General features: G+C 44.1%; 1 protein-coding gene across 2 annotated transcripts in view; it reads right to left on the reverse strand.

The window, feature by feature from the left end:
* Positions 1–359: 359 nt before the first annotated feature.
* PTPRO (protein tyrosine phosphatase receptor type O) overlaps positions 360–26,577 on the reverse strand; it is a 191,824-nt gene continuing 165,606 nt past the window's right edge. For both annotated transcript variants that reach the window (XM_045830114.1, XM_045830113.1), the window contains 9 exons: positions 26,181–26,262; positions 17,647–17,737; positions 16,340–16,416; positions 15,618–15,752; positions 15,261–15,383; positions 10,473–10,627; positions 8,495–8,630; positions 3,665–3,785; positions 360–2,660 (listed from right to left, as the gene is read on the reverse strand). In XM_045830114.1, coding sequence (XP_045686070.1) covers positions 3,681–3,785; positions 8,495–8,630; positions 10,473–10,627; positions 15,261–15,383; positions 15,618–15,752; positions 16,340–16,416; positions 17,647–17,737; positions 26,181–26,262 — 904 coding nt within the window. In that variant the 3' untranslated portion in view covers positions 360–2,660; positions 3,665–3,680. The remainder of the gene's footprint in view (positions 2,661–3,664; positions 3,786–8,494; positions 8,631–10,472; positions 10,628–15,260; positions 15,384–15,617; positions 15,753–16,339; positions 16,417–17,646; positions 17,738–26,180; positions 26,263–26,577) is intronic.

The raw sequence follows: 26,577 nt of genomic DNA on the forward strand, positions 1-26,577 counted from the left end.
ATATAATCTGCAGTGATGGATATATTGGTGTTAACTATTAAATTTATAATCCAGACCCTGATGGTAGTTTTTCAGTTAACTTCAGAAATTGGCTCTGCACCATGTAGACTATTATGAAGTACATGTTCTAATGCCTTTGCAGCAGTGAAAAACACTGCTGAGATGATTTTAAAAACTAATGATAATACAAAGGCCCTGGCAGGCTCCCCTCTATTTACAACTAAGTCCTGCGGAGGAAATTAAGCTGGTAAGAGTGGCTTTAGTGTCCACGAGAGAATAAGATACAAAGCACCTTTGGGGAAATTATCATATCTGATGCTCTTTACACCCTCAAAATATGGAGCTGTTATTAGGTTTTTCAAAAGTTTATTGACTGAGACTCGGGAGAGATGAATTTCCAAAGTCATCTGTCAAGATCAAAACCCATGTCTTATGACAAGTTGATGCTTTTCCCAGCAGTAAGCTCAGCAACCGAGGAGCACCGTGTCCCAGTGCAGGAACAGTGACCCAGATGAGGGGTGAGGCCCTGACGGGGTGGCCCGGGGAAGTGCCTCAGTGTGACCTTCCTGCAGCCTAAGCTCAGAGTCAGTCTGAAGTCTGGCCGCTTCGTCTTCTCTTTTGGGAAAATTGATCTGGTACTATTTGATCCCTACCGTGAAGGGGCACTCAAGAACAACGTGAAATATTTATGAAGTGCTTTAAGTTTCAGGGGAAGTAACGTTCCCGTCTGCGGAAATTGGAAAGGTATTCCAACACAGCCACGCATCCAGTTAGCTCGCCAGGGTGGCCAGCTTCCCTTCCTACTTGTCCCTGTGTGAAAATCTAAGAACGTCGCACATCTGTTTGCCACCTTTCTTGAGCGGTGTGTGTACCTGAGAATGGAGTAATTATGTTACCAACATGTTCAAGAAGGGAAGTAAAGGGTAGGGGTGGGAAGAGGAGGTGGCGGCAGTGGGGCGAGAAGGGGAGGAAGGGAGGCGAGTGGAACTGACAAACCCGAGGAGCCCAGGCTGTTCCCCGGCAGGCCGTGGCCCCCTGCCCTCCCGCTGCAAGGCGAGCCTTGGCCTCGCTGGCCAGCACTTGCTGAGAACTGTGCCAGGGCCTGCTGTGGCCAGGTATTCTCAGTGACAAGAGACCGCAGGGTGCAGAGCTGTTCAGTTGGCATCCTTCACCAGTGCTAAGGTCACTGATAAAATGTTAATCTGATCCTGCGTGCATGGCTTCATGAAGATGATCGGGAATGGAGGGATGCCAGGGTGAGGGGCGGTGGTCCGAAATGCGGAGAGGAGCAAGGCCTCCTGAAGCCCACTTGGGAAGGCTCACGACAGCCACGCTGCCGTGGCGAGGCGGCCAGCTTGTGTTTGCTCTCCTCTCAGAATGTTTTCCTTCGTAGATCCACACTGTCACCCCTTATTTCTCAGGAAGGGACACAAAGTAACAGGCTTCACGATGCCATCCATGTCCGTTTTGACAGCATTCATGTCAAATCCACAATCATGTACTGTAATCATACAAAATCTAAAGAATGGGATAAAGTGTTACTAGTTACAGTGGTTAAAATAAAACTGACAACTGAGAAATTTAAAAAAAAACAAAGAAATCTCTGTCGAAATTCATAATGACGCTTGACAATATACAAAAAAAAATGGAAGCGAAGTCATTGTCCTAGCATGCTGCAGTTCATTGCCCTCGGTCCAAAATTTCCCAGCTGTTTGGGGGAAAGAAAGTGCGTTTTCACATCCTGTATAGCTCCCACAGAAACAGCTTTCCGAGTATGCAGGTCAGCAGAGAACGGGATGCCACGTGTAGGCACCAGGGTCACTCGGACAGCAGCGGGGGCGGAAGAGGAGGGCTTTGGACTCCTCTGAGTCAGGTCTGGTTTGCTGGGAAGGAACCCGGACTGTGACATTAGTCTAAAAGGGCCACAGAAGAAACACTTAACTGTTAATGCGGAAGAAAACCATCAGGAACTAGAACAATTAAGACTTAAATAGTTTTTTTTCTACGCTACTTTGAAGCTGAATTGCAGCTTTTCGTATTTGGGAAGGAAAGGCGGCTGATCACGGGGCAGAACTCCTCTCTCTTCCCACTTCCACCCTCCCCGCTCCTGACCCAGCAGCTTAATGTGGGCGGGGGGTGGGGGCAGGTGTCGCTGGTTCAGCTTTCTCGAAGCACAGTTACCACTTCTCTGTATGTGGCCATGCCTCTTATTAACAGTGAGGTATAATTTTAGACTAACAATGCCTATTCCTTCCTGGGCTGTGGGTTCAATCAGTCATATGGGCAGAAAAGAATTCCACTTCCTGATAAAATCACACAATACAAAAACTATTGCACTTAGAAACAACAACAAAAAAAATTCAGCCCAACCAGCAAAGGGCCAATGAAACTCTTCAGAAGAGGCTGTGTTCTCCACCCTTTGCAGAGCATCTGGACCTATCGGTGTTCAGTTGAATTTGGTCCATTGTTAAATGTCCAGACGTGAAAGAGTCCAAAAGACACTGTAGGTCTCTTTAAGGCTGTTTTCCCAGTGCTTCTACGAGATAGATGATCTCCTTGGCTACATATTACAAAGCAGGGGCTCCTTTCGGTGAAATGGCTAGCAGGCCCCCTCCCAAACTCTGGAAGCAAGGGAGGATGGGTGCACACCGTGTCCTGTCCTGTGAATGAGAGAGAGAAATGGTAAGCAGGCTGCGGGGGCAAAGCCGCACATCGGCAGCCTGGCAGCTGGAAGTACAGCAACTTCCTCGGACTCCACCACTAGCTCTCATTACACTCGCCCCCCAGCCCAGGTGGATGTAGTTTATCTGTGCACCTACCTGTGCATAATTCCTGCTTTCTGTGGATCTGAATGTCTTTACCCGAAAACTTGTCTTTCCTTCTTCTTTTGCCTTCCCGCCTCTTTGTGCTCCCTGCCTCACTTGCTTGAGGGATGGAAAGGTATGATGCTAGTCCTGTCCCGCCACCCACTGGTCCACAGGCTGCTGCTTCCCTATTTCTCCCACAATGCACCCCTGTCTTCTCCCCACCCTGTCAGTGGTCCTGCCCCATCAGTATGTTCAGACATCCCACACTCTGCTGACTGAGTTGAATAGGCGAATTACTTTTTACTTCAGCCAAGATCACTATATACACCTCTAAAATCTCATCTCCTGTCAAAATTGAAGCACATGACATTGAATATGTTACTAATGCATTCATGAAGTTCTCAAGGAAATGCTTATAATGGATAAGATCAGAGCATTTCTAGACTGCCATCCTGAACTACTGTCAATATTTTCTTCTTTAGGGTATTTACTCCAGCTCATGTCTTCTTTGTAATCCCTTTTGAACCTTCATAATCAATACAATTTTGCACAAAATGTCTAGATAAACAGGGTGGGTGATACTATCCTGATGTTCCAGGCACAGAGCCAAAGTGAGAAGAATTTAAGGTTCACGGTGGAAGGAAAGGAGGTCACATCATCACGAGGGGCTGAAGCCTCTTCGTAGAGCCCGTCAACCAAGGCGCACCGAAGCTGTGAGATCTGCTGCGGTGTTTGTCTCCCCCTGTGCCCACCGCCCTGCGACCCCCTCTGTGGGCCCGAGCCAGCACAGGTGGCAGCTGCTGCCCTGTGTTGTGTCCCCTCACACCCTCTGCCATGACAAGCTCTTCCCCACTTACTGCGCAGGACTCTAAACTAGGACTTGCTGACGTTCTCGTAGATGACGTCACTGATGCAGAACTGCTGCTTCTTCTTCATCCATATCAGCTGCACACACTGATGGATAAAAATGTACTGCTCCTGGAGCAGAAGACAAGGACACGCAAAGGCTTTTTGTACAAACACACGCAAAGATGATACATGGATGCTATGACAGCATTAAATATGATCTGATGCCAAAGGAGCCGATTTTCATAATTTAGGAAACAGTTTTACTACTAGAAAACCCAAGAGAATCAACTGTAAATATATTTTGAATAATCATAGAGCTTAGACCATTATTAATGTTAAAGACAATGAACATTTGATCTATAAATTGTGGGCTATTAAAAAAAAGTCTTTCCTGGCTGGCGTAGCTCAGTGGATTGAGCGCGGGCTGGGAACCAAAGTGTCCCAGGTTCGATTCCCAGCCAGGGTACATTCCTGGGTTGCAGGCCATAACCCCCAGCAACCACACATTGATGTTTCTCTCCCTCTCTCCCTCTCCCTCTCCCTCTCTCCCTCTCTCTCTCCCCCTCCCTCCCTTCCCTCTCTAAAAATAAATAATAAAATTAAAAAAAAAGTCTTCATAATATACCAAAATAAATTCCAGGAAGTTTAATAAATTAAGCCATAAAATATTAAAGAAAATATAAGTTAATTTCTCTCTAATTACACAAAGAAAGGACTTTCTAAACATCAAAGCAATGGAATAAATTACAAATAATTTTAACCTGCTGTATATATTTTAAAAAGTGAAAAGAATAAATAGCAAAGTAGAAACTGGGAAGGAAAATATTTTATAAATTATGACAATGTTTATACCTTTATTTTTGCCTAATATTCATCCAAAACAGTAACACACACACTTAAGCTGACAAATATACAAATAAAATGCATTAGCCACTAAACCAAGTATCCATGGAAGGCATGGACTATGCCTTTTTTTTATTTCTAATGCCTATTAAGTGTTTTTTGAAGGAAACTGAAGAAATATTAAAACATGCAAAAAATGGCCAAGTAATGAAAAATGTAAATGAAAACAATTTTTTTTTCACTAGATAGTGAACAAAGCTAAGGGGAAAAAGTAACCGCGATGACCCAAGTTTGTGGAAACAGTCATTTTTAACTATTGCTGGTGGCAGTATAATAAATAAAGTGCTAATGAAATGGTGTTGTGAGCACAGATAATAGTGAAAAGGTGGAAAAGAATCCAATTTAATATCCTATAAAAAGGAGAATGGTTTAAGTAATCAATGGTATATCTATATTGAAACAGTCAATCTTTAAAATGGAATTTATGTAATTTTGGGCAATTTGAGGTAATACCCATAGCAAAGTGTTAAGTGAAACATTAGAATTTAAACTTAGCATGTGGACATGAGCATAATTGTGTGGAAGTCATATCTGAAGGAAGGCTGGGGTGAAAAATGCCGAAATATTGAGAGTAGTTGCCTTCTCCTTTTTCTCTGTAAGTAATGCCATCAGAAATAGCCTTGAAGTAGGAAGCAGGATAAAAATGTCCACAGGATCTTAAGGAGCATTTTTGTATGACAACTTTATACAAAGAATAAGGTTAATCTTTGAACCTCACTGGGCTGCTTCCTCAGCCTCACCTGTATTTTTCAACAAGATCTGGAGAAAATGTATGCCCTCATTTTGTGACAGCAGCACATCAGGAACCAAGCTACCCCTTCTCCTACCACCCATCACACCACTGTTTCCGTGTTGTGTTGGTCCTGGGTATAGATGAAGCCAGAGACCACCTGGCTTCTCAACCCAGAACTGTGGTCAAACTTTGTCTCAAAAAGAAAAAAATTGTAGCCAGATTACAGAATAAGTAAATAAAGACTGTTTATGGACAGGGTCCTGAGAGTTCCTGAGAAACCTAAGCTGCCCATCAGGAGGATGAGGCTACTGGAAGCAAAGCCCTAACTGACCTCCAGGGAAAGCCTATTAGAGGAAAATCAAACAGGGCATTTGATAAAAATAGCAGAGAGCCTGCAGAGAGCCTCCGGAGAGGCGAATGCCAGCCACACGTAGCACTTTGGTTCCAAAGCACTTAACTAGATGTTGTCATTTCACATAATGCGCACTTCACAGCAATTCATGAACGCTGTCATTCACAGTTTACAGGTGAGGAATGGGGCTTTGAGAGGCAAGGTGAGTTGCTCAGTGGCCAGGCTGGGACCCAGGCCTTCTCGTGGGGTCTGGTCAGACCACCCCACTTTCCTTACCCTTGGCTGCCCCTGTGGAGAGGGTGGAGTGGCAGCCCGGGTAACAGGGTGGCAGAGCGGTGGGGGGAGAGGGGGCTAGTGAGGTGAGAAAGGGGAAGAGGGCACATTAAACACAGCCCATGCCACAGGCTGCGACGACCAACACAGGCCTCTGAGGACATAACCAGTGTAATCAGTTACTTCCACTGTTTTTATTTATTTTTTACAGGAGGCACTCCCTCCTAGTGGTGCTATGTGCCTTCTGTTTTTGCCAGAGGACTGAAAGTACTCAACTATTTCTGCTATTTTAGAAGGGATTTGGGGGGTGGAATCCAGGTGAGGGGAAGTCAAGAGGAGACAGGAAAATCAGAAGCCCTCATAGGAAGAGACCCGGTACACAATACACAGGCGGTTGATACATTTCACATACACAGAGTCAGAAATCAGCTGGAGGATCACTCTTGCCTCTGGAGCATCGTTAGTGTCGAAGGGGTACACTAGGGTGAGAAAGCCGAAGAAAAGAACGATTCACTCTGCTCTTTCCTTACAAACATCAGTGAAGTAGGAGGCAGCAGGCCTGGGCTGTGAGTGCGCTCAAGCAGGATGCTAGGAAAATCCTAACATCCAAAGTACAGGTTGAATCACAAAGAGCGTAGCAAGGAGGAAGAACAGAGGTGCATGGATGAGCTGTACCAGACATAAGTAACTGGAACTAGAGAAGACCCACTGCAGCGTCCCGAGGGAAGTGAAGAGTGACACAGGGAAAAATAAGTAACCCGTGGGGACCTCAGCTCTCTTGCTGACTTTGAATTTTCCCACGAGTGTCCAGGGGAGGGATATCATGCTGAACCAAGGCCGTTTCCCTAGAGATGTCAACCTGAAATGCTGCCAAACACCCGAAGGAGCCAAACAACCAAAGTCTGGGGCAAGAAAGTTGGGAGGGAAACAACATTTTCTCGGCTTTGCAGAAAGACGCACGGTGGCTGCGCCAGTTCCGTGTGATCACTGCGCCGGAGGCTAGATCCGGGCTGAGCAGGATGGAGGGGCTGCCGTGGGAACGCACTATTTAAAAACGGATTAAGACTCCGTACTGGAGAGTCAAAAGCAAACAGGCTATAATCAAACTCTATAAAGTTATAAAAGGTATAAATTAAGTCAATGTGGCAGACGATTTATCAAAGCCAAAATACTTGAAATAAGGAGCGGCCCTTTGAAGCATGGGGATTAATATACATAATGGGGAATTTTAATCACATATTAGGATATAAATTTATGGATGTGAAAGCCAAAAAGATGGACCGGTTCATAAAGCACTGTCTAATCATCAGGTAGTGGGCTTCTCGGGGAAACCAGGGCCTTTTAAATGAGGTGCGGTTCGTGTCCCCACGGCAGTCAATTACAAGACTGTCAGGCAAGTGGCTAAGGAAGTGAGGACACAAACACACAACTTGCTTCCTAATCGTGCGTGAGACACCTGGATGGGAACGGGTTGCTTTTCCGAGGTGGTGTGATCCTGCTTTGGCTCAGAAATAAACGCGCTGGAACGGCTCTGCCAAGCCTTGCTCAGATGGGAGTGGGGGCGGGGGTGGGGGGGGTGGCCCCGGAGAGAAAAGTTGAAAGGAGAAACCCGGGAGGTCTGGAGACCACAGCCGTTGCTGCAGGCTTCTGAGTTACACTGACATCTAGTGCTGCTTCCTGTGAAAAGCAGGAGGAAGACCGAGGCAGGGCTGAATCCCTCAGAACCTTAGAAGAGGCACCTGGCCAGAGAGTGTTCTTCTCTGCTCCTCTCACACGAGTGCCTTCAAAACAGGGACTGCTGTGCGCCTGAAGCTGAGAAGCTGTGGGTATGGCTGGGTGACTAGGATTACACTATTGTGCGTGGGTGCTGAGGCCCACACTGTGCACACCCACCGTGGCTCTGAGGCGCTGCATGCTGTCTGCGGGCACCCAGGCTGCCAGTCCAGCCTGAGCGCTTTCCGAGCTTCAAGGGAGGAGGTGGCTTGGGTGAAGAGGGGGAGGAGGGATGGGTGTTTCCAGGGATGCTGTCATGTCATTACAATGCTAAATGGATCCATTTCGAGGGAACTGGAAGTGCTAGCAGGTTGGGGGCTGGAAGTCCTTACAATCATGACGGGGACAGAAAACACAAGTCCAACCCAAGATCATGATCCAAAGTGAACTGGGACAGAGAGTCACATGGCGGACAAACTAATGCCACACTTTTGAATCAAATCTAACATTTCTAATATAAATTAAATCACATCAGCTCCACAGTCTCCATGGGGTGGCATTTTCCCAAATTGGCTGTCCTGAACTCTCGGTCGGTTCAAAGAGGTTCTATTGCATTACAGATATAGCCACATACTCTGAATTACTAAGGGCACATGGCAGCAAGAAAAGTTCAAGCACGGTACACTGAATGGATTTGTAGAAGTCAGTGTCTATTCTTCAATACCTTGAAGAATGTGAGCAATAAAAAACAGGATCGCAGATGCAGAAAAAAATTTGAGATGATTGTTTTGAAATAGGATATGGAATGATGGGAAGTTTTCAGTCAAGGGCAAATTTAAAGATGCATATTGATTGCATTCCTACCTCTGTCTGTACCATGGACATCCGGTATGACCTCATTTCCGACACCAGCCCTAAGATGTCCACAAACTCATGTTCCCGAATGTGCTGCAAGAGCCTGTCCAGGGCAATGAATGTCCCCGTCCGGCCGACGCCAGCGCTGCAAGAGTTCAGATAGCGTGTTACTCACGCAGTGCTTCCCCACTGCTGGAAACAGAGGTCGGCCACACATCTCTCCCCTACATAAACGACCCTAGTCTTCTGAGTGGCCTCGGAGCTAAGCCCTCACGGGCAGCTCAGAAGTCCAGGTGAGATGCTCCCACCTTAGCTCCCGCCCTGGGGCCATACCAATTTGTGTGGCTTCAACCCTAGGTTGAGCTCACCGTTCCACACCTTCCTTATAGCACATCTTCCCTTCTGGTGAGTCCTAGACCTGCTTCAGTAATGTTTTAGGCAGCTGTCTCAAAATCAGATTTAGCATCTGGACCCCATCAATGACAGCCGCTGAGCCCTAGCGCTCAGAGAGGTTACGGGGAAGCGAAGTGATCCGCGCCGACCGATAGCCATTCCCGGTTCACGTGTTAGTCAGCTCTTCTCTTCTCCAGGCTGTGTGGTTAGAATTATGATGAAATGTGAGGAAAGAGGAAGTCAAAACTAATTTCTATGCAGAATTTGCTGGAGGAGAAATCCAACAGTAAAAGCCCATCGTTCAGAGCCCCTGTTTGCTTTTTGTGCTGGACTACCCTTCCCTCCTAGAAGGTGTCTTCTCAGGTAGAATGGTCTCCTCCCCTGGGTGGACACCTGTAAAGTCACATCCAGAACTGTACTGCTCCCTGCAGTGAAAGGAAGCATGAGCTGGACCATGTGGTTGAGCAACTTTATTTTTGGCTCTTGTAAGGAACCATTGTGAGACTAGATAATTCCACTGGGTGAAGCACAGTTTCTAATCTGGGAATACCTACGGTGGGCCAACAAGGATACCCGCCCTGATCAGGAACTTGATAGCTTAGGAAGCATTTTTTCTTCTTTCCAGGGAGACACTTTCTTTCACTCTCTCTCTCTCTCTCTCTCACACACACACACACACACACACACACACTCATTCTAGTTCACGGTGGCCACAGTGCTAGCTAGATCCAGGACTGTAGTTCTGCTTGCTTAGGTTGACACAGCGGCCCCCGCCTGCCCTAATGTCTTCATCACACTTCTATCTCTGATACACATTGGGAGCGCATTGTATCCCCTGCTCTTCAGAGATTGCATAAAAATGTTACCACAATATGTCACACCAATGGCTTTTGGTGGAGCTTTGTTCACTTGGTAGAAAAGAAACTTAAATTTGACGATAACCCTTCCCATAAGGAATTAGCATGGTCCTTGATTCTTTGGTAATGCAATAGGTCATAATACTCCCTTTCCTTTAACTATCTGGCACTTTAAAGGCAACATTGAAAAGCAATCATAGCAACTACATGTATCTCACTGAGCTGAATGGTCTCATTTCTCATTTCTCCTTTCCCTCACCTGGCTTTTGTGTCTGTTTATATTATTTTGGGCTGTGGTTAGCCATTTTTAATTTGGCCTTGTATTTGAACATGTTATAAACCACTCAGTGTCCTTGCTAGGATAGGGTAGTATCACACAATGCTTAAAGGCATGGCTGTGGAGACCAGTGTGCCTGGATTTGAACCCTAACTTGTCCATGTTAGAGTCCATGCATGAACTTGGATGAACCTCTGAACCTCTCTACTCCTCAGTTTTTTTTTTTTCATCTGGAAAGGGGAATAATAAATATATCTTAGAGGCTATAGGATATAAGGCGGACATACTATCAGTAAAGAATATATCTAGTAAGACCTCAGTTAAACACAAATTTTTTTAAAAAATCACAAACACTTTTATTGTTAATTCAATCTGATCAGGAGTTTATGGACTGTTGGGCTCTTTTCTTTGTACAACAAAACCTGTTGTGCTTAACGGAAAATGCGTTTGATGACGTTACCTGCAGTGCACGACCATGGGACCTTTGCTCTTTGTTGCCTGCTGTCGGACCACGTGGACAAACTGCAGGATGCTTTCCGCAGCGTTTGCTGTGGGCACTCCGTGATCAGGCCACGCGGTGTAGTTAAAATGCATCACATCCTGCATCTCGTCAGCCTTTAGAGGAGAAAGCCAAAGCGAGCGTTAATCTCTCAGTCCAGTGCAGAACTGACCCGGGCCTCCACGGCAGCCCACACGCTAACGGCATAAGAAGGTAAAGCCACCTTCCACTCCTGGCCTATACACATACGTCCCTTGCCGGCTCTGAACACTGTGTCTGGCACAAAACAGACCTGAAAAAAATACTACCTGTATAAAGCTTCGAATAGGAGGATAAATGGGCTAATCCGTGACTTAAGCAGATTATGGTTTGCAGCGCAGCTTTTGCTGTTTAGTAATTTTATCAGCTTTGCCCAGTGAATTAACTTGGCGGAAAGTGCTGTTGGTGCCCTGTGGGTCCCCGCTCCCAGCTGACATCAGTGGCACAGAGCTGCGCCCTTCTCAGAGTCGTCCCCACTGAGGGGAGCCACCTTGCTGGAAAATGCTGAAGAGGCTGTGTTCTCCTGCTCAGGGCATTCCACAGTGACCAGTGACTGGTACTGGGGTACAAGAAGCCGGCCCCATTATGGCAGGGTGGGACAACTAACTCCACAGCACAAGAGTGCCACTTGTGCCCTGGCACTCTCCCTGGGACCCAGCTGACATTAGACTTGGCTGCTTCTTTGTCTTGTCCTATCCTGCTTTCCTTGCTCCTTCACAGAATTTCCCTGAGATTAGACTTTCAAAAAAAAAAAATCACCCATTAAACGATTTCTGTCTTGGGGTCTGATACTAGATGGCTTAACCGAAGGCAAACTCAACACCAATTTTCTCATGTCTAAAAGGGTCTTTCCAGATGTTGTAGGGTAGCGTGACCTGTGACAGGGGTTGTGGTGGAGACGGAGTGTGCTCATGTTTGTGAAGGACGGTCGGTACCTGTTAGCTGTTATTATCGTTACCACTACTGCCTCGTGACTGCCCCTCACTGGACCCAGCTCGGGCAGTTACGTGGTTGGTCCCGGGAATCATAGCAGGTGGGTATGTTCTGTGTATTTATCCTATTCATGCAAACCCATCCACCAGCTATACAGGGGTGAGCAAACATAGTTTTACTGTGCCATTGTGATACTCTTTTGAGTTAGTAAGGCTATTGTAAGAATCATAACCTGCATGTCTTTTTCCACCCAAACAACTGTTAACCTACTTTTGCCAGCCCATGTATTGTTCCCTTGGCACTGAGTTAACATCAGTTAGAATGTGGATCCCTCAAGGTTTACTCTTTATAGTCCCTGCTAATTCGTGGGCATGAAGATTTATTCTGCACTTGTTAGCACTGTTCCAAACCCAGGCCTCACAAAGGTCTCATTCATCTCCCCTCCATCAGGAGGGGAGCCTAGAATCCATTCTGTGGCTGAAATAGTGTACAATAATGTAGAAGAGTGTGGCCTGGCTATGACTTTGGAGTCAAAGTTTAGGTTCAGGTATAAAACAGAAATTAATTCTAAAGAGTCAGTGGTCTTGGGTGGAGTAAAACTTATGCATATATAATGAAATGCATAAGTGAATTGTATTAACAAATTTATAATAAGATTCATATAAATATAAATGTTAGCACTTCAACTAGACCCCCGGTCCCCTCGGCACCCAAGGCCATCCATCCCCAGCTGTACCAGTCCCTCCCTTGCCGTGGGCTCTTTCTTAGACACCCAGAGCCTGAAGTCTGTAACGGTGCTGGCTACCGTCACTGCTGTCTGCAGTGAGTACAGCAAGAAAAGAACCCAAGCATCATAAAGGGTGCAGAAGGACTGACTCAGTTACTCAGCAAGCAGCATGAGGAGTTAAGGGTACACAATCACTGGATATTTTTTGGTTGCCCAGAAAAGTTCACAAAAATGCTCATTCTTTCCAAATGCTGATGGCAGACTTAGCACAAAGATTTGAACAATGTAGGATATGAATATATATATATATATGTATATATGAAGTTCATCTGAAAACTTATCCAGCTAACATATTCCAGATGCTTCAAAAACAGGAAATGCTGAAATCCGTCTGTAGCTGCAAGATGGAGGACTCCACATCAGGGTGATCCCTGTCAGCTGAAGAGCAAGGCACATACACGTCAAGGAAACAAAGGCCTTATTGCGGGTTGGTTTTTTTTTTTGAGCGGGGGAAAGGGGGGCCTCCAGTTCTCACTCAGTTCATTCAAAGTTTCAAGTAGTGGAAAATGACCAATTTTGTTATGGTCATTTTCCTCCTTCTGGTTACATCTTATTTAGACTTTACAAAGTTCATCTTACCCTGATTTCTTCAGTTATGTAAATTTACCTTGTTATAGTTGAAAAGTCTCCACATATCAATATGGAGGGAATAAAGAAGGGTATAAACAAAAAATGAAACAAACAGAAACATGTTCAATAGCACAGCACAAGGTTCTTTGGCAGTTTAACCTTCACCTAGGGAGGTTAAAATTTAGGTTATGTCTGTTTATGGCCAAAAGGGGGCACTCTGGCACCTAATGCTTGTAAGTACTGTATAAACACCTTATCAGATTCAATAAAATCATTCAACATTTTATTCCTGTGTTTTGAGCCCTTCATGTGCTTGTCCTTGAAAGGTCATCATTTAAGACCAAGGACAAGAAGCACAGTATTCACCATGCAATGATCTACACGATTTTTTCCCATCAATGGGATGTACCCTATTTTGTGCTCTGAAATGTTTTCTCCAAGATGCAAACCTAGGGATAGATTAGTTCTATATTTGTCTGTTTCCAATGACTTTCCTGCTGAAGTCACCAAGAGTTCAAATTGCTTTCAGATTGTCAAATATTTTTGATGGAAATCTATTGACGCTTTCCAAGTACTTTATTATTTTTGAAATCATTCATCTATTCACTGCTTTATTCATGCCACAAGTATTTGCTAAGTGGCTAAGCATTGGGATTTCAAGTATCATTAAAACAGGGTACTTGTTTCCAACACTCTCCGAGGGAAGCAGACATGAAGCCAGAGAATTGTAATAATCTATGGTGTGCTGTGATGGAAGAATACCTATGAGACTAGAGCAGAAGAGGAAGGAGATAAAGGTCTCCTGAGACTTGGGAAGGTTAACAAAGGAGATGATATTGAAGTTGAAACTGAGTAGGAATGTGCTTGGGGAAGAGGAGAAGATGAGCATTTCAAAGAAGTGGAGCACCATGACGCACAGGCTGTCAGAGGCATATGGGGGTTTGCCTGAATTCTCAGTGTGGCCAAAACTGAGTTAACTGCCAGTGGTTAAGAAGTGATTTGTTGCTTGTAAGTATCAATAAATTGAATACTAATTAATGAATGCTTATATTGCACTGATAATGGAAAATCTTTGGTTCCATTGTCTATACTAAGCTTAAGCAAACATTTTGTGTGCAGGGCAGATAATAAATATGTTAGGGTTCGCAGGTCCTACAGTCTCTGTTGCAACTACTCCAGCTCCACATGGTGTGAAAGCCGTCACAGTCAACATGTAAACACACGTGTGTCTGTGTTGCAATAAAATGTTATCTATGGACATTGACATTTGAATGATACAATTTCCATATCGTATTTCGTGTGAAATACCATTCTTTTGATTTTTTTCAAACACTTAAAAATATAAAACTCATTCTTAGCTCATGGGCTTTACAAAACCGACAGCAGTCAATTTGGTCCCCGGCTGTTAGGAAGGGTTGTTTCTAAGCAGCAACTGTTTAAAGAGGACTTTCCTGTTACAGTTCCTTCTCAGCCACGAGTACGTTCAAGTGGAGGGAACTAGCAGAAGTCCCCTCCTATTTCCTGGGCTGCTCCACGTGAAGACCACAGCAGGGCAGCTGTGGGTGGTGTCTGTGCCTGGCCGGGCACACGAACATTCTGAGTGCGAGCCAAGCTTGTCCTCAGAGAGGTGGCGGGCCTGATAGGAGAGATAGACTCTCTGACATCCTAACAATCAGAAATCATTAGCATTTCAAAAGAGACATGACACTATGATTGGTAATGCCTTGAAGTCCCTTTGAAATGATAATAAACAAAAGCCAGAACAAAATAAGGAAAACAGTCAAACAAAACAAAGCCCAAACTATTAGATCATAGTTTGAGCATTTAATTTAAAAGTTAAGTTTGCCTCGCCTTGGCCGGGTTGATCAGTTGGTTGGAATGTTGTCTGTTAAATCATAAGGTTGCAGGTTCGATTCCTGGTCAGGGCACATCCCCAGGTTGTGGGTTTGATCCCCAGTTAGGGCTGTACAATCAGAGGCAGATGACTGTTCTTTCTCTCTCTCCCTCCCTTTCTTCCTTCCTCTCTGTAAAATCTATAAACATATCCTGGGGTAAGGATCAAAGACATTTTGTGTGAGCCTTGCATAGCCTAATCATACTGAGACACGGTTAGTATAAGTAAGGAGAACATGGCCCTCGTCGGTCAGGCCTGGCGAGCAATGACTCCCTGAGTCTTCTGTCGCCCTGGGATAATCTGAGTCGAAACTGGGCCACCTCCCCTCTGTCTCCTCAGGCCCTCCTGGCCAGCCAATTCATCCACACCATTCTTGATGCATTAAAGGTGGGCTTTTTCTCTGGAAACAAGCAGGTTGCAAAGCCTGAAGAGCTCATGATCTTGTACAATAGCAGGTTGGTCTCCTCTCACCTGGGGGGTTCCCTCAGCATAGGGACAACACCCGAACTTGAGCTTCCTGACTTACATAGCTGATCCGGAAGTGTCTACAGGCCCAGTCATCCTGCTCGTCCTCCGAGATCATCTCCACTGTGATGTCTCCGTAGGCTATGGGTTCTTCCGAGAACGGCCAGTAATGGTCACACTTCACCTGAGGTGGGAACAGCACGTTTGCAAACACATGTGCTGGGGAGGAGACGAAGTCTGTTTGCACTTAGAGAAAGCAAAAGTACTTGTGCCTGAAGCACTGTAAATGGTTACTGCCAGGTCAAATATGAAGTGAGAACAGTTTCTGGTGCACGGTAAGCACTCAATTCATGGCGGTGGCTGGTGCGGGTTTGCGGCTAAGGGGGGACAGCTCCCCCCCCACCCGGGAGGCACTTACCCTCCTTTTCTCATTACACTGAGTGAGCATGACAATAATCTGAGACTTCTGTTGGAGGACCATCTTCCAAAAGTCGTTTCTGGTTTCAGGCAGTGGCCCCTGTGTGGCAATATACTCCTGAGATGAGTTGTACCCCTGAAAGGTAAGTGATACAGCTGTCACCCGGGGAGCGGCTGTTTACATCAAATGTTGTTCTGCACAGATGAGAAAACACTGCAAAGGTACTGGGATAAACCTGACAAGGGGCCACACACCCCTGTGACATGTCCTCCTGTTTTCACGGGCGAGGCCACCAGAGTAGCTGGCCGTACAGGTCCATGTGCTGAAGCACGATTCTTGGGAGGCCTATGAAATCACACCCACACTTTTTTTTGTGATGACAACTGCTATCTTTATAGACATTTTTGAAACACAGGTGTTCAGGAAGAGCCTTTTGAGTCTGGCTGCTAAAAATATTTAAACACAGGAACAATGATCTTTAACTTAATGATCTACTTTCCTCTTCACTAGTACTTTACAAGGAAATACAGACTACTCTCTGAGCTTCTGTTTTCCTATTGTTTATTCTGGAATGAATAATGGGGGATGTTCTTTAGGAGAGTGGCTTTCTTTTTAACTGTTTGACATACTCCTGTATCCCTTATGGTTTTCCTCTGCCTGGGCTGGAATTTGAATACTTGATTTTTCAAATTTTATTATTATTATTATTATCATTTACTTACAGGAATGTAGTTGGCATTGATGTAATCTGCTCCTTCCTCTTCATTCATGGATATTAATCTTACTCGGCTAAAGTCATCTATGAAGAATAACAAGAAAGAAGGTATTAAAAATCACTGTGGAAGGAAGAATTGTTTAGATCAGGGGTTCCCAGCCTCCGGGCTGCAGACCAGTACCGGTCAGGCCTGTTAGGAACTAGGCGGCACAGCAGGAGGTGAGCTTGAATGTAATGCACTTGAATCATCCCCAAACCATCCACCCATCTGTGGAAAAATTGTCTTCCCTGAAACCAGTCCCTGGTGCCAAAAAGGTTGGGAACTGCTGGCTAGATCCTCTCTTCCCAATATCAAGTCAAAATAGTGATAGAATAGATAATATTTATCTTAGCTTGATATTTTAGCCACATCTCAATCTTAGTTTCTTGTTGAGACAAATACATAAATATCTCTCAATCATTATTTTCTCCCACCAGCTCTCCTGTCCTTGGAAGAATTAGGTCTATGTTTTGGGGGAGATTATGCAGAATAGTTAGAGAAACTGAAATTTTGGTAGATCGTATGGAAGGTGATAACTTCCACTTCACATGGGGACAGCTAAGAATTCACTGTCTTGGGAAACCTAGAAGAGAGGATGAAGTTGCGTGGGTCTTTCGTGAATGGACTTCACATGGGCAAAGTAAATTCTGAAATGTGAGCAGATGTAAGGTGTTACGATGATAATACTGCCTACTATTATCAAGAAACCTTATTAAGTTAAACAGTTCTCTTTCTAGAGCTTTTTCACCCTCCCTCTTTCCACTTTTCCATTCTTTCTCAGCTCCCCCTAGAGTACAGCAGAGAGGAAAGTTAAGTCTATGTAGGGATATATTTTCATTGTCTTATTAGTACTTTATATTACTTTTCTTTGAATGTTGCTTTTATTTAAAAATGCTGAGCAACACCAGAAGTTGCCAGAAGTGAGGAAGAAGAGGCATTTTAACACATTGAACTCCATTTCCATTTGCCACCTTCCATTGTCAATGAACTGACGGCAAATTTATGTTATTCCTATTTGGTTCAGACACTTTGATTACCGAAGGGTTCATCAGTTTTTCCTGTTAAGATGGAGTTCATTCAAAAGCATAATAATTACATCTTCTTACATATGATAGGATCTAACGACATCAGAGCATGCATTCGATCAGAGGTGGCCTCAAGCATCCAGACCACACCTGGGTCTGGCCAGAGACTTGAGAAACTGATTAATTTGCAGTAATCACCCTTCAACCTTTGAAAGACATAAGCAGGATCAGCACTATTGACAATCTTACATGGTAGGATGTTTGTGTAACGATTTTTACATCGGTTCAGTGGAAGGTCTGCAGCAAAGTGCGGAATATCCAGCCCAATCAATTTCAACTCCTGTAAGTGACAGAGAAAACATTTGAGATTTCCATACACAGTGTGGATTGGATTATTGCTCACCCTGCACCATTCTTTACTCACCCCCAGCCTATAACAGAATCATCACATCCCCTTCATCATAGGATGTTGTGGTAGCTCCTTTTTGGGGTAGAGCGTACTTCTCCACCCCACTGTTGTCTACTTGCTTTGGCCAATGAACTTGTGTAGAACTCATATCCAAAAAGAAGCTTTCAATGTGCCTGTTTTGTCTGGTTTGCCCTCTTGTGCTCCTGCCATCTGCCGTGAAAGTAGCTGCTAGTCCCTACAAGAGGAGACACGTGAAACAGCCCTGACCGTGACCTATGGCCTGAAGCAGAACTGTCCCTGCTGTCCCACAGGCCTGCCAGTGAGAAAAATAAATGCTGTTGTAGGTCACTGAGATTTTGGTGTTTCTTATGTAGCATTATTGCAGTAATAGCTGTCTAATACAATACATAAATACCTTGGATAGCCTAGTGATCATTTGGAGAAGGTAAGGATTATATGCATAACACTCAAGGTGTGAACAATTTGAAAACAAACTTGCAAAGAAATCCATTTCAGATTTTTGAAGGTACAGAGTAACTGAAATTTATGCAATGGCATAAATGTTTCCTATTCTATGAGGAAATGTTGATATGCCTCTTTCAGGCAATGAGCCATAGAGAAAACAGTAAAAGAGAGAGTGAGAGACAATGTAGGAGTATTTTCCATGCAACAAGATGTAGGATGGACAGTCACTAAATATATAGTAAAGAAACCTCAAAAATAAGGATGAATCAGTAGTGAGTAAGCAAAACCTTCAGTGAAAATAAGAACATCCAAATAAAGGCCTGTGTGTATCAGTACTTCCACAAATCCTATTATCAGAAGGTGCATTAAAAGAGCAATTTTTCTACAAATGGATAACCATCATTCCTCAAAAGGTTATGCTACCGGAAAAGCAGATTTCTAAGCTGCTTTGTTGTGTGTCTCAGAGGGAACAAGGGTGTGTGGTCAGGCTGCCGGATTTCCCTGGGGGCGCCATTCACGCTGCGCTCTCTGCGTGCTCGGGGCTCCCCGCACTTGTACGGGGCGCAATCAATGCAGCAGATCTACTTACACTGCTCAACACACTTGAGGAAAATATAACGAAGCGTCTAAAAATGGGATTATTTCCACACAGTAGCAACGCATTTTCCTATAAGACTGTTGAGGCAGTAGAGCAGCCACTTGTACATTTTATTTACTTGGATAGGAGGTTAATTTTGCAACGAGTTTTATTCGTCATCATTCCTACCAACTATACTCCAACGAATCGTAAGCTGGAGGAACACTTCTCAGGGGGATGAGTTTTCACATCTTTGAAAGATTTTCAAAGGAAGTTGGAGACGTTTGACAATGTTTTGTGAGATTGAACTGTGATATCTCTTTCATGCCCTTTGTGTCTTGATTCCAATGCTGGTTGAAAAGCATGTGCTTCGGAGATCTGGCTCTTGAAACCTTTGTGGCTTCCACCTAAAAAGCCCCTGGGTAGTTTAGTGCGTGTGGTTAATGGTGTTGGGGGATAAGCCTGCAGTCAGTGGGGATGAACTGACCGAAATTGTCCAGATTTCTCCATGCCTTTGCTTCTGTGTCAGTTTGAATTTCTAGCTCACAAAATCTTAAGATTTTTGGCCTAAATCAGAGCCATTGTAAAGGAAAACTATGCTAACTTTGATCCCCAATTCACTAAAATTAGAAGTTTTCCATCTTAAGCAAAACTCTTCTTTGCCAAATGCCTTTAAACACGACCTCGTGACTGTTACTTTCTTACTGGTTTTCCATTTTAAAGGGCCTGCAAAGGCTGACTATATTGTTCTTATAACAAATGAAATAGTTTTAGCAACTTCAGCTACATCAGTGTTAGGTTATTTCCTTTTGGCAACTATAAGTTTATTTAAATGATGATGTTTCTGTGGTTTAAAGAATTTTGGAAATCTACTTCCTTTAGAGAGTGCCTTTACTGATAGCTTGTCAAAACATCTGGCTTATTTTGGTGTACTGCTTACAAATGGTAGGGCCTTTGAAAGGTAGTTCAACTCTCGTTAATATCAGTTTAATTACTTGTAAGAGAAGACTGATAATTTCTCCACACCTTACTGGTGCATAGTGACTAATGAAATGATTAAACTCAACAAATATTAATGCAGTGCTGTTGATAATGGTTGTGAAATGTGTCTGTTTTGCTTTGCCTGACTCTCCATAATTCTCTCTCCTTTGCCATTTGTACTAACAGACTGACAACTCTCCCCCCAAGTCCTCTGCTTTGAAGACAGACTGATAAGCCCCAGGAAAGGGCCTCAGATACCAGAGAATGGTGGAAACAGATTGCGGCAGAGAGCTGGAGCACATATGGAAGCTGACTAGCTGATAGAACTTTAATTGTGTTGCCTCCCTGCTGTAAACGCCCTAAGTTGACTAGAGAGGTTTAATTGGCTGAATGCTGCACATGTAAATTGCCAAAGCTGAATTGCAGCAAAGCAGGAACCGCACGTACACCCAAGTGCTTTGCAATCTTTTGTAATTTGGCCTGTCACTAAGTGGAAAATCGAACACAAAGTTTCCAGTTCAGTAGCCTTGCAGTAACTTTCTTTCTAACCATATGGAATCTCCAGAGGCTTAAATCTTCAGAAAGTCCAAGTATGAGGGCATGGTCTGAAACCAACATAAATCATTTTTGGATTTTCTCTTGCCAGTTTTGTCTCTAATATGATTTCTCACTGTGGGTTTTTTTCCTAGGCCATGTAGTCATCCATATGAATGGTGATTTCCCCCAAAATATAGCTTATCCTCCAGAACCTCTGAATGTGGCCTTATTTGGAAAAAGGGTTTTTGCAGATGTAATCAAGTTCAGAATCATGAAATGATACCATTTTTTATTATCCAGGTGGGTCCTAAATCTAATGGCAAGTGTTCTTCTAAAAGGGGGGTGGGGAGGGGAAGCCCATATAAAGGTGGAGGCACCGATGTGAGTTAGGCAGCGGCAAGCCAAGGAGGGCCTGGGGCCACCAGAGCTGGGAGATCCTCCCTGACAGCCTTCAGAAGGAGGATGACCCTGATAACACTTCAATTTTGGAATTCTGGGCTTTAGAATTGTGACAAAATAAATTTCTGTTGTTTAAGGTCACCCAAATTGTGGTAATTTGTTAGGGCGGCCCTGGGAAACTAATACAGTCACCAAAGCCCAATGGAATACTACCTTGTGTGGCTGTGTTTGAAGCATGCAAGTCTTGAAAAGCAAAGCAGAAATACAGGCACTGTATTAGTCTGCTAGGGCTACCATAACAAAATACTGCAGCTGAGGTGACTTAAGAGACAGAAATTTATATCTCACAGTTCTGGGGGTTGGGACGTCCAAGAACAAGGTGCTGGCAAGTTAGGTTTCATTCTGAGGTTTTCCTTGACTTGTAGGTGGCCACCATCTCACTATGTGCTCACATGACCTCTTCTCCCTATGCTTGTGGGGGCGTGGAGGAGAGGAAAGGAGAGCTCTCTGATGTGCAAGGGAATAGGGCAAAGTCCAGTTATGCTTCAGGTAAATACAAAGGGAGGAGAAAGGATTTAGAACAAGGTATTTAGTGAGGTTCTGTATTAGTTTTTCCTTAACAAAGTAGGGTGGCCTAAAACAGTAGAAATTTATTGCCTCACAGTTCTTGAGGCTAGAAGCCCAACATCAAGGAGTCAGCAGAGACATATGCCCTTTGTAACCTGCACGGGAATTTTTCTGCGCCTCTTCCTGGCCTCTGGTGGTTTGTTGGCAACCTCTGGTATTCCTTCACTTGCAGCCACACCTCTCCAGTCTCTGCTTTGTCATTACACAGCAGTCTCCCCATTTGTCTTTGTATCTGCCTTTTCATAAGGACACCCGACCTACTTTAGAACAACCTCCTCTTAACTAATTACATCTGCAATTGACCCTCTTTCTGAATAAGGTTCTATAAAGGAAAAACGGGAGTGCAGCAGTGATGGGGATCTTGGGCAGGTGATGGAACATGGCCAAGAAGAAAGTCAACCTCAGGAGCGTCTAGCAGTAGCTACCAGAGCCCTGGGCTCTAGGATGGGATTTAGGGACAGCACTCTGGTCACTGGACAAATTACTGGTACAGGCATTTGGAAACAGAGACCAAACCTAGGGAATTAGAAATGAGAGGAAAGAAAACTCAGGTCTGAGATCAATGTTAAACCTCCAGTGTGAATACTGCTGGGGAGGGTTCAAGGTGACTTTTTTCAACAGGATGGCAGGCAGTGAACTGGACTGAAACACAAGTAAAAATGGTACAAATGGCAGCTACTCCCAAAAATCAGAGGGCATCTCTTGTAGACTGTGTGGAAAGCAATGTAGTTTTGTTTTTTATCTTTGCAGACACAGTTCTGAACAAAGATGGTGAAGGCTTTCACAAGCATCTCGATCAAACACAAACCACAGAAAACAATGGCAGAATGAGTGATATGTAGTATGTCTCATGAGCTCGCAAATTTCAAGCTCTAAAGTCTGGCTCTTCAAAACCTTTTCCAAATGAGACATAAGAAGTGCAGAATTGAATCTAATCCCTGGGTCTCCAACCTCCTTAAGAAAAGATGTATATTCTTGTTAGAAGAATAATCAGTCTTTTTAGTGATTCAAACTCAGATGGAGGGTGAAAGAGAAATTTATTCAGTGAATGCAAATTAGCTGCTTGTACAGCTTCATGAACAACTTATAAATGTATTGGTAATATATGTAAATACAGGCATTAGTTTCAATTTGCATTATGCTTATAAATGATGAAATTTCTCAATATGAGTGTGAGCTTTCAGTGTCAGAGTCAAAATGAACGCAACTCTCCAGCATTAATATAAACAGAACAAATAACCCGTTCAGCTATTGGATTTAGCTTGACCAGCTGACTGAGCCATTTTAACACTCTCTTGGGTTCCCATTACAGAAAGGAACCTTTTCTTTCCCTCTTAAGCGTCAATGATCAATTTCAGGAAAGTTTGAGGGCTGCTGTGAGGAAGTTCTGACACGCACCCTGAAACCAGGTAGGGGAGCACAATGCCGCTTTCAAAATTGATGAGGACCCCCTGGCACCGAACCTGAAGGGTGGGCAGGGCTGGGAACTGGCAATATCTGGAAGGCTTTCAAATGAAAAAGGAAGTGAGCCAGACCAGTGGGTCACTGCTTGAGCACATGTGTGTCCAAAGCAAATGATCTGAGCTCGTGATTTAAATAAAGCAGACTTCTGGAGAGTAATTTGCATTTTCTCACCATAGTAAAGACACAATATATCAGGACTTGGCACCAAATAAGTTATAGACATGACCAGTAGTGTTCTAAGAACAAAGATATATTTTAAAAGCCTCATAATAAATAAAAATACTAAACGCTTCTTCAAATTATGATGTGGTGGTTCATTTTGTGGGTCAACTTGTGTAGGCTATAGTGACAAGTTGCCTGTTCAGACATCAAGTCTAAATGTTGTGAGTAAGTAATTTTTTTAGACCTGATTAACATTTAAACTAGTAGACTCCCAGAAAACAGATCACTTTCCAGAATGGGGGTGGGCCTCATCCAGTCATTTGAAGGTCTCAAGAGGAGAGACTGAAGTCCCCTGAGGAGGAAGGAATTCTGCTTCCAGGTTGCAGACTTGAGTGACAAGGTCACCTCTTCCCAGACTGGATCCCCAGTCTGTCCTGTGAATTTCAGACCTGCCAGCTCTGGCAGTCATGTGAGCCAATCCCTTAAAATAAATCTCTCCATCTTGCTTTCTCTAAATCCTATTATATCATCTATCTATCTATCTATCTATCTATCTATCTATCATCTACCTACCTACCTACCTATCTACTACCTATGTCTTATTGATTCTGTTTCTCTGGAGAATCCTGACTAATACACATGAGTTATAAAGCTTGGAAGTATCCTCGCCCTTCATTCAGTCCAGTGTTCTCAGTGGAGCATACTGCCTTGGGGCAATTCTTTGTTATGGGGGACTGTCCCACTTACTGAAGAACATTTAACATCCCTGTCCTTCTCCCCACTAAATACCACTAGCAGCTTACTCCCAAGCCATCACAACAACCAAAAACCACTCCCACGCATCCCAGAACCCACTGGGACCACTGATTCAGTGCAACCTACCATTTTATAGATGCAGAAACTGAGGTGATGAAAAATTTGATTTTTTTCAATATTAATTAGTGGCAAGATGGTAGCAAGAACCCAGGTGTTTGAATTCCCAGCTTAGTACATTCCTACCTCCTTTATAAATGCTATGAAATAAGCCTAGATGTGCTTATTTTAACATTAAATGTATAAAATCCCTGAGCACATTATAAACTGAGCATTTAGCACATACAATTTACGATTCCACTTCTTCACATTTTTGAAGCATCTGCATCTAGGCTCTAATCCCCTGTGGTTTGCTTATCCGATGCCTTCACTTTGAAAATAATGCTCCCCTTTGATTTAGCCTCCTGCTTCCAGTAAGAGCTGTGGTTCTGCCCCCCGGCCCATTGCCCCCCTGACCCCAGCACCTGTGGTTAGTTTAAGTGGACATTACAGCCCAGGCCAGCCAGTTGGAATCCTCCCCTGTTATTTTTCAAACTATAACCAAGAAAGAGAGGCAGTAGTTCCCTTTGGAAACCATGGAAACTGTAGGCTCTGATACAGGGGTTGTTGGTGGTTGTGTTTTCCACTGAGACAGAGGCTGGTTTATAGTGAAGTGAAGCTAAGACAAGAGAGAGAAGCAGAAATGAGAAATAAAAAGAGAAGGTCTCTTCAAGGGTGTGGCACCTCCTCCCTGTCTTTCTCGTGATGGGGCTGCTTCCTGCCCTCCTCCTGGTGTAGTGGCTCATCCTTCCCTTTGATTGTGTGACACAGCAGTATCCTTTGAACGAACCTCCTTCCTCTGTGGCCTAAACTAGTTTGAATTGTGTTTCTGTCACTGACAACTCAAAGCATCTTTTCTTTTTACCAAAACATGATTCTGAATTATTGTATAATGAGGCAGTTCAGACACACAGTAATGGTTACACCTCCCAGCAAAAGCAGTGATTTAGCCATGTCACCAAAATCATATATTCTTGCAGAAATTAAGAGGCTGTGGCTTCAATGAGGTTGAAAATGTACCTATATCATAATTTTCATCCCCATTATCAGAATTATCTGGATATTTGTTTTTCCTGAGTGTTGGCTTCTGTTTACTTATAAAAATCTTCTCTTTCATTGACACACTTTTGTGAAATGCCATCCTCACCACAGATCTCCAATTCAAATCAAATTGCTGCTCTTTGAGATACAGCATTTGGTGCAGCATCTACAGTTTCCTGGGCACCTGCGTGCAGTGGCTACCTGGGTCAGGCTCTGTGAGGGATTGCTCATGACACTGGCGGCCATGAGGGGCTTTGCCTCTGATAACACATGGGGCTCTTTGCACCTTTAACTTCCCCATTAGAACGTTCACACCAGGACTCCTGCTACTTCTTGCAGACCAAAGCTGTCCTTGGCTGATGGGAGAATGAAGGAGTAAATATGTATCATGAGTAGAAAGTTACCTTCTACAACCTGGTATTTCACAGGAAAAAGCACTGTTGATGCTTTAAAAAAATCTGCAGTATTTGGAAAAGTCAATTTACCTTCTCCTTTCTCTGGTTTCCCTGAGTCACGGGCCATACTGCAGTGACCTAAAGGCTGTGCGCCCTCCAGACTGTCTTACGTGCTGTGCAGTATGTGGGAAGGAAACTTAAGGACCAGTGATAGTCCCCACACGGCTGAGACCCAGGCTTCCACATTCCCATCCACTCTGGCACACAGTCTGGGACCCAAACAAACACGTGTGCTTCAGAAAAAGGTGTGTACCATTTTTTTCTTCTACACAAACTACATGTAACTCTCTTTCCCCAATTTCTTCTAGAAAAATCACAAAGAAATATTAATTAGAATATTTAGGGCTATAGGCCTAAGGCCTAAGAACCCCACTATAGGTTCTTATATGCCCAGAGGACAAGTGGGTCCATGTCATCCACCATGTGCTGTGGTCAAAGTGGCATGAGAAACACTAGAAATCCCCTGAAGGTGAAATTCTGTTTCAGATCCCAATTGTCAGCTTGCTTTCCCCTGCAGTCTCAGTCACTGTGACTTCCCATGGTGGCTTCTCCGCGAACCATGTCTGTCAACCCCACTACCTGCATCTCGTTTCCTTTATTTCTTCCCCCCATGCCCAGACCTAGTTCCACAATTAGGGGTGGGCATCCTGTCTTTGAACCAGCAGATTAGACACCCCTGAGCCCACCCTGCTCAGCATGCAGCCTGCTCCCACATGCTGCCCAGGGAGCCAGGAAATGACCCTGGCACACACTTGCTGCTTCTCCTGTCCTGTCTCAGCTGCCACAGAGGGCTGGATCTGCTTCATGCACTCACCTCAAACTGAAGAGAGAATTTGTAGTCAGAGTCTTTGGCCATGTCCCTGAGGTAGGCATCAAAGTCATCCAGCTGAACCGGGCTGTATCAAACACAAAAAAACGTATGTTTCAAAAATCCCATTGATAGGTTTCGATTAACACTGTACTTCTCAAATATGAACAATTTTCTCAGAGAAAATAGAAGTTTTGCTTCTCAAAGTTTAGCACTCAATTTTTTTTTGTTTAAAGTTACCAGGCCCTAATATATTGTAATTAAAAAAGCGAACCACTATATTAAACTTCCTTGAAATAGGAAAAACCTCTAGATCTTCAACTGGCTCTTATTCTAGCAGTAAACTATTATGTATGCGCACACTCACACATGTATGTGTGCTGTTTCTAGAAAACTCTGGTTT

Source organism: Phyllostomus hastatus, unplaced genomic scaffold (genome assembly GCF_019186645.2).
Source record: "Phyllostomus hastatus isolate PE091 unplaced genomic scaffold, TTU_PhHast_1.1 phas_scaffold_93, whole genome shotgun sequence".
In the NCBI taxonomy this organism is placed as follows: Eukaryota; Metazoa; Chordata; class Mammalia; order Chiroptera; family Phyllostomidae; genus Phyllostomus; species Phyllostomus hastatus.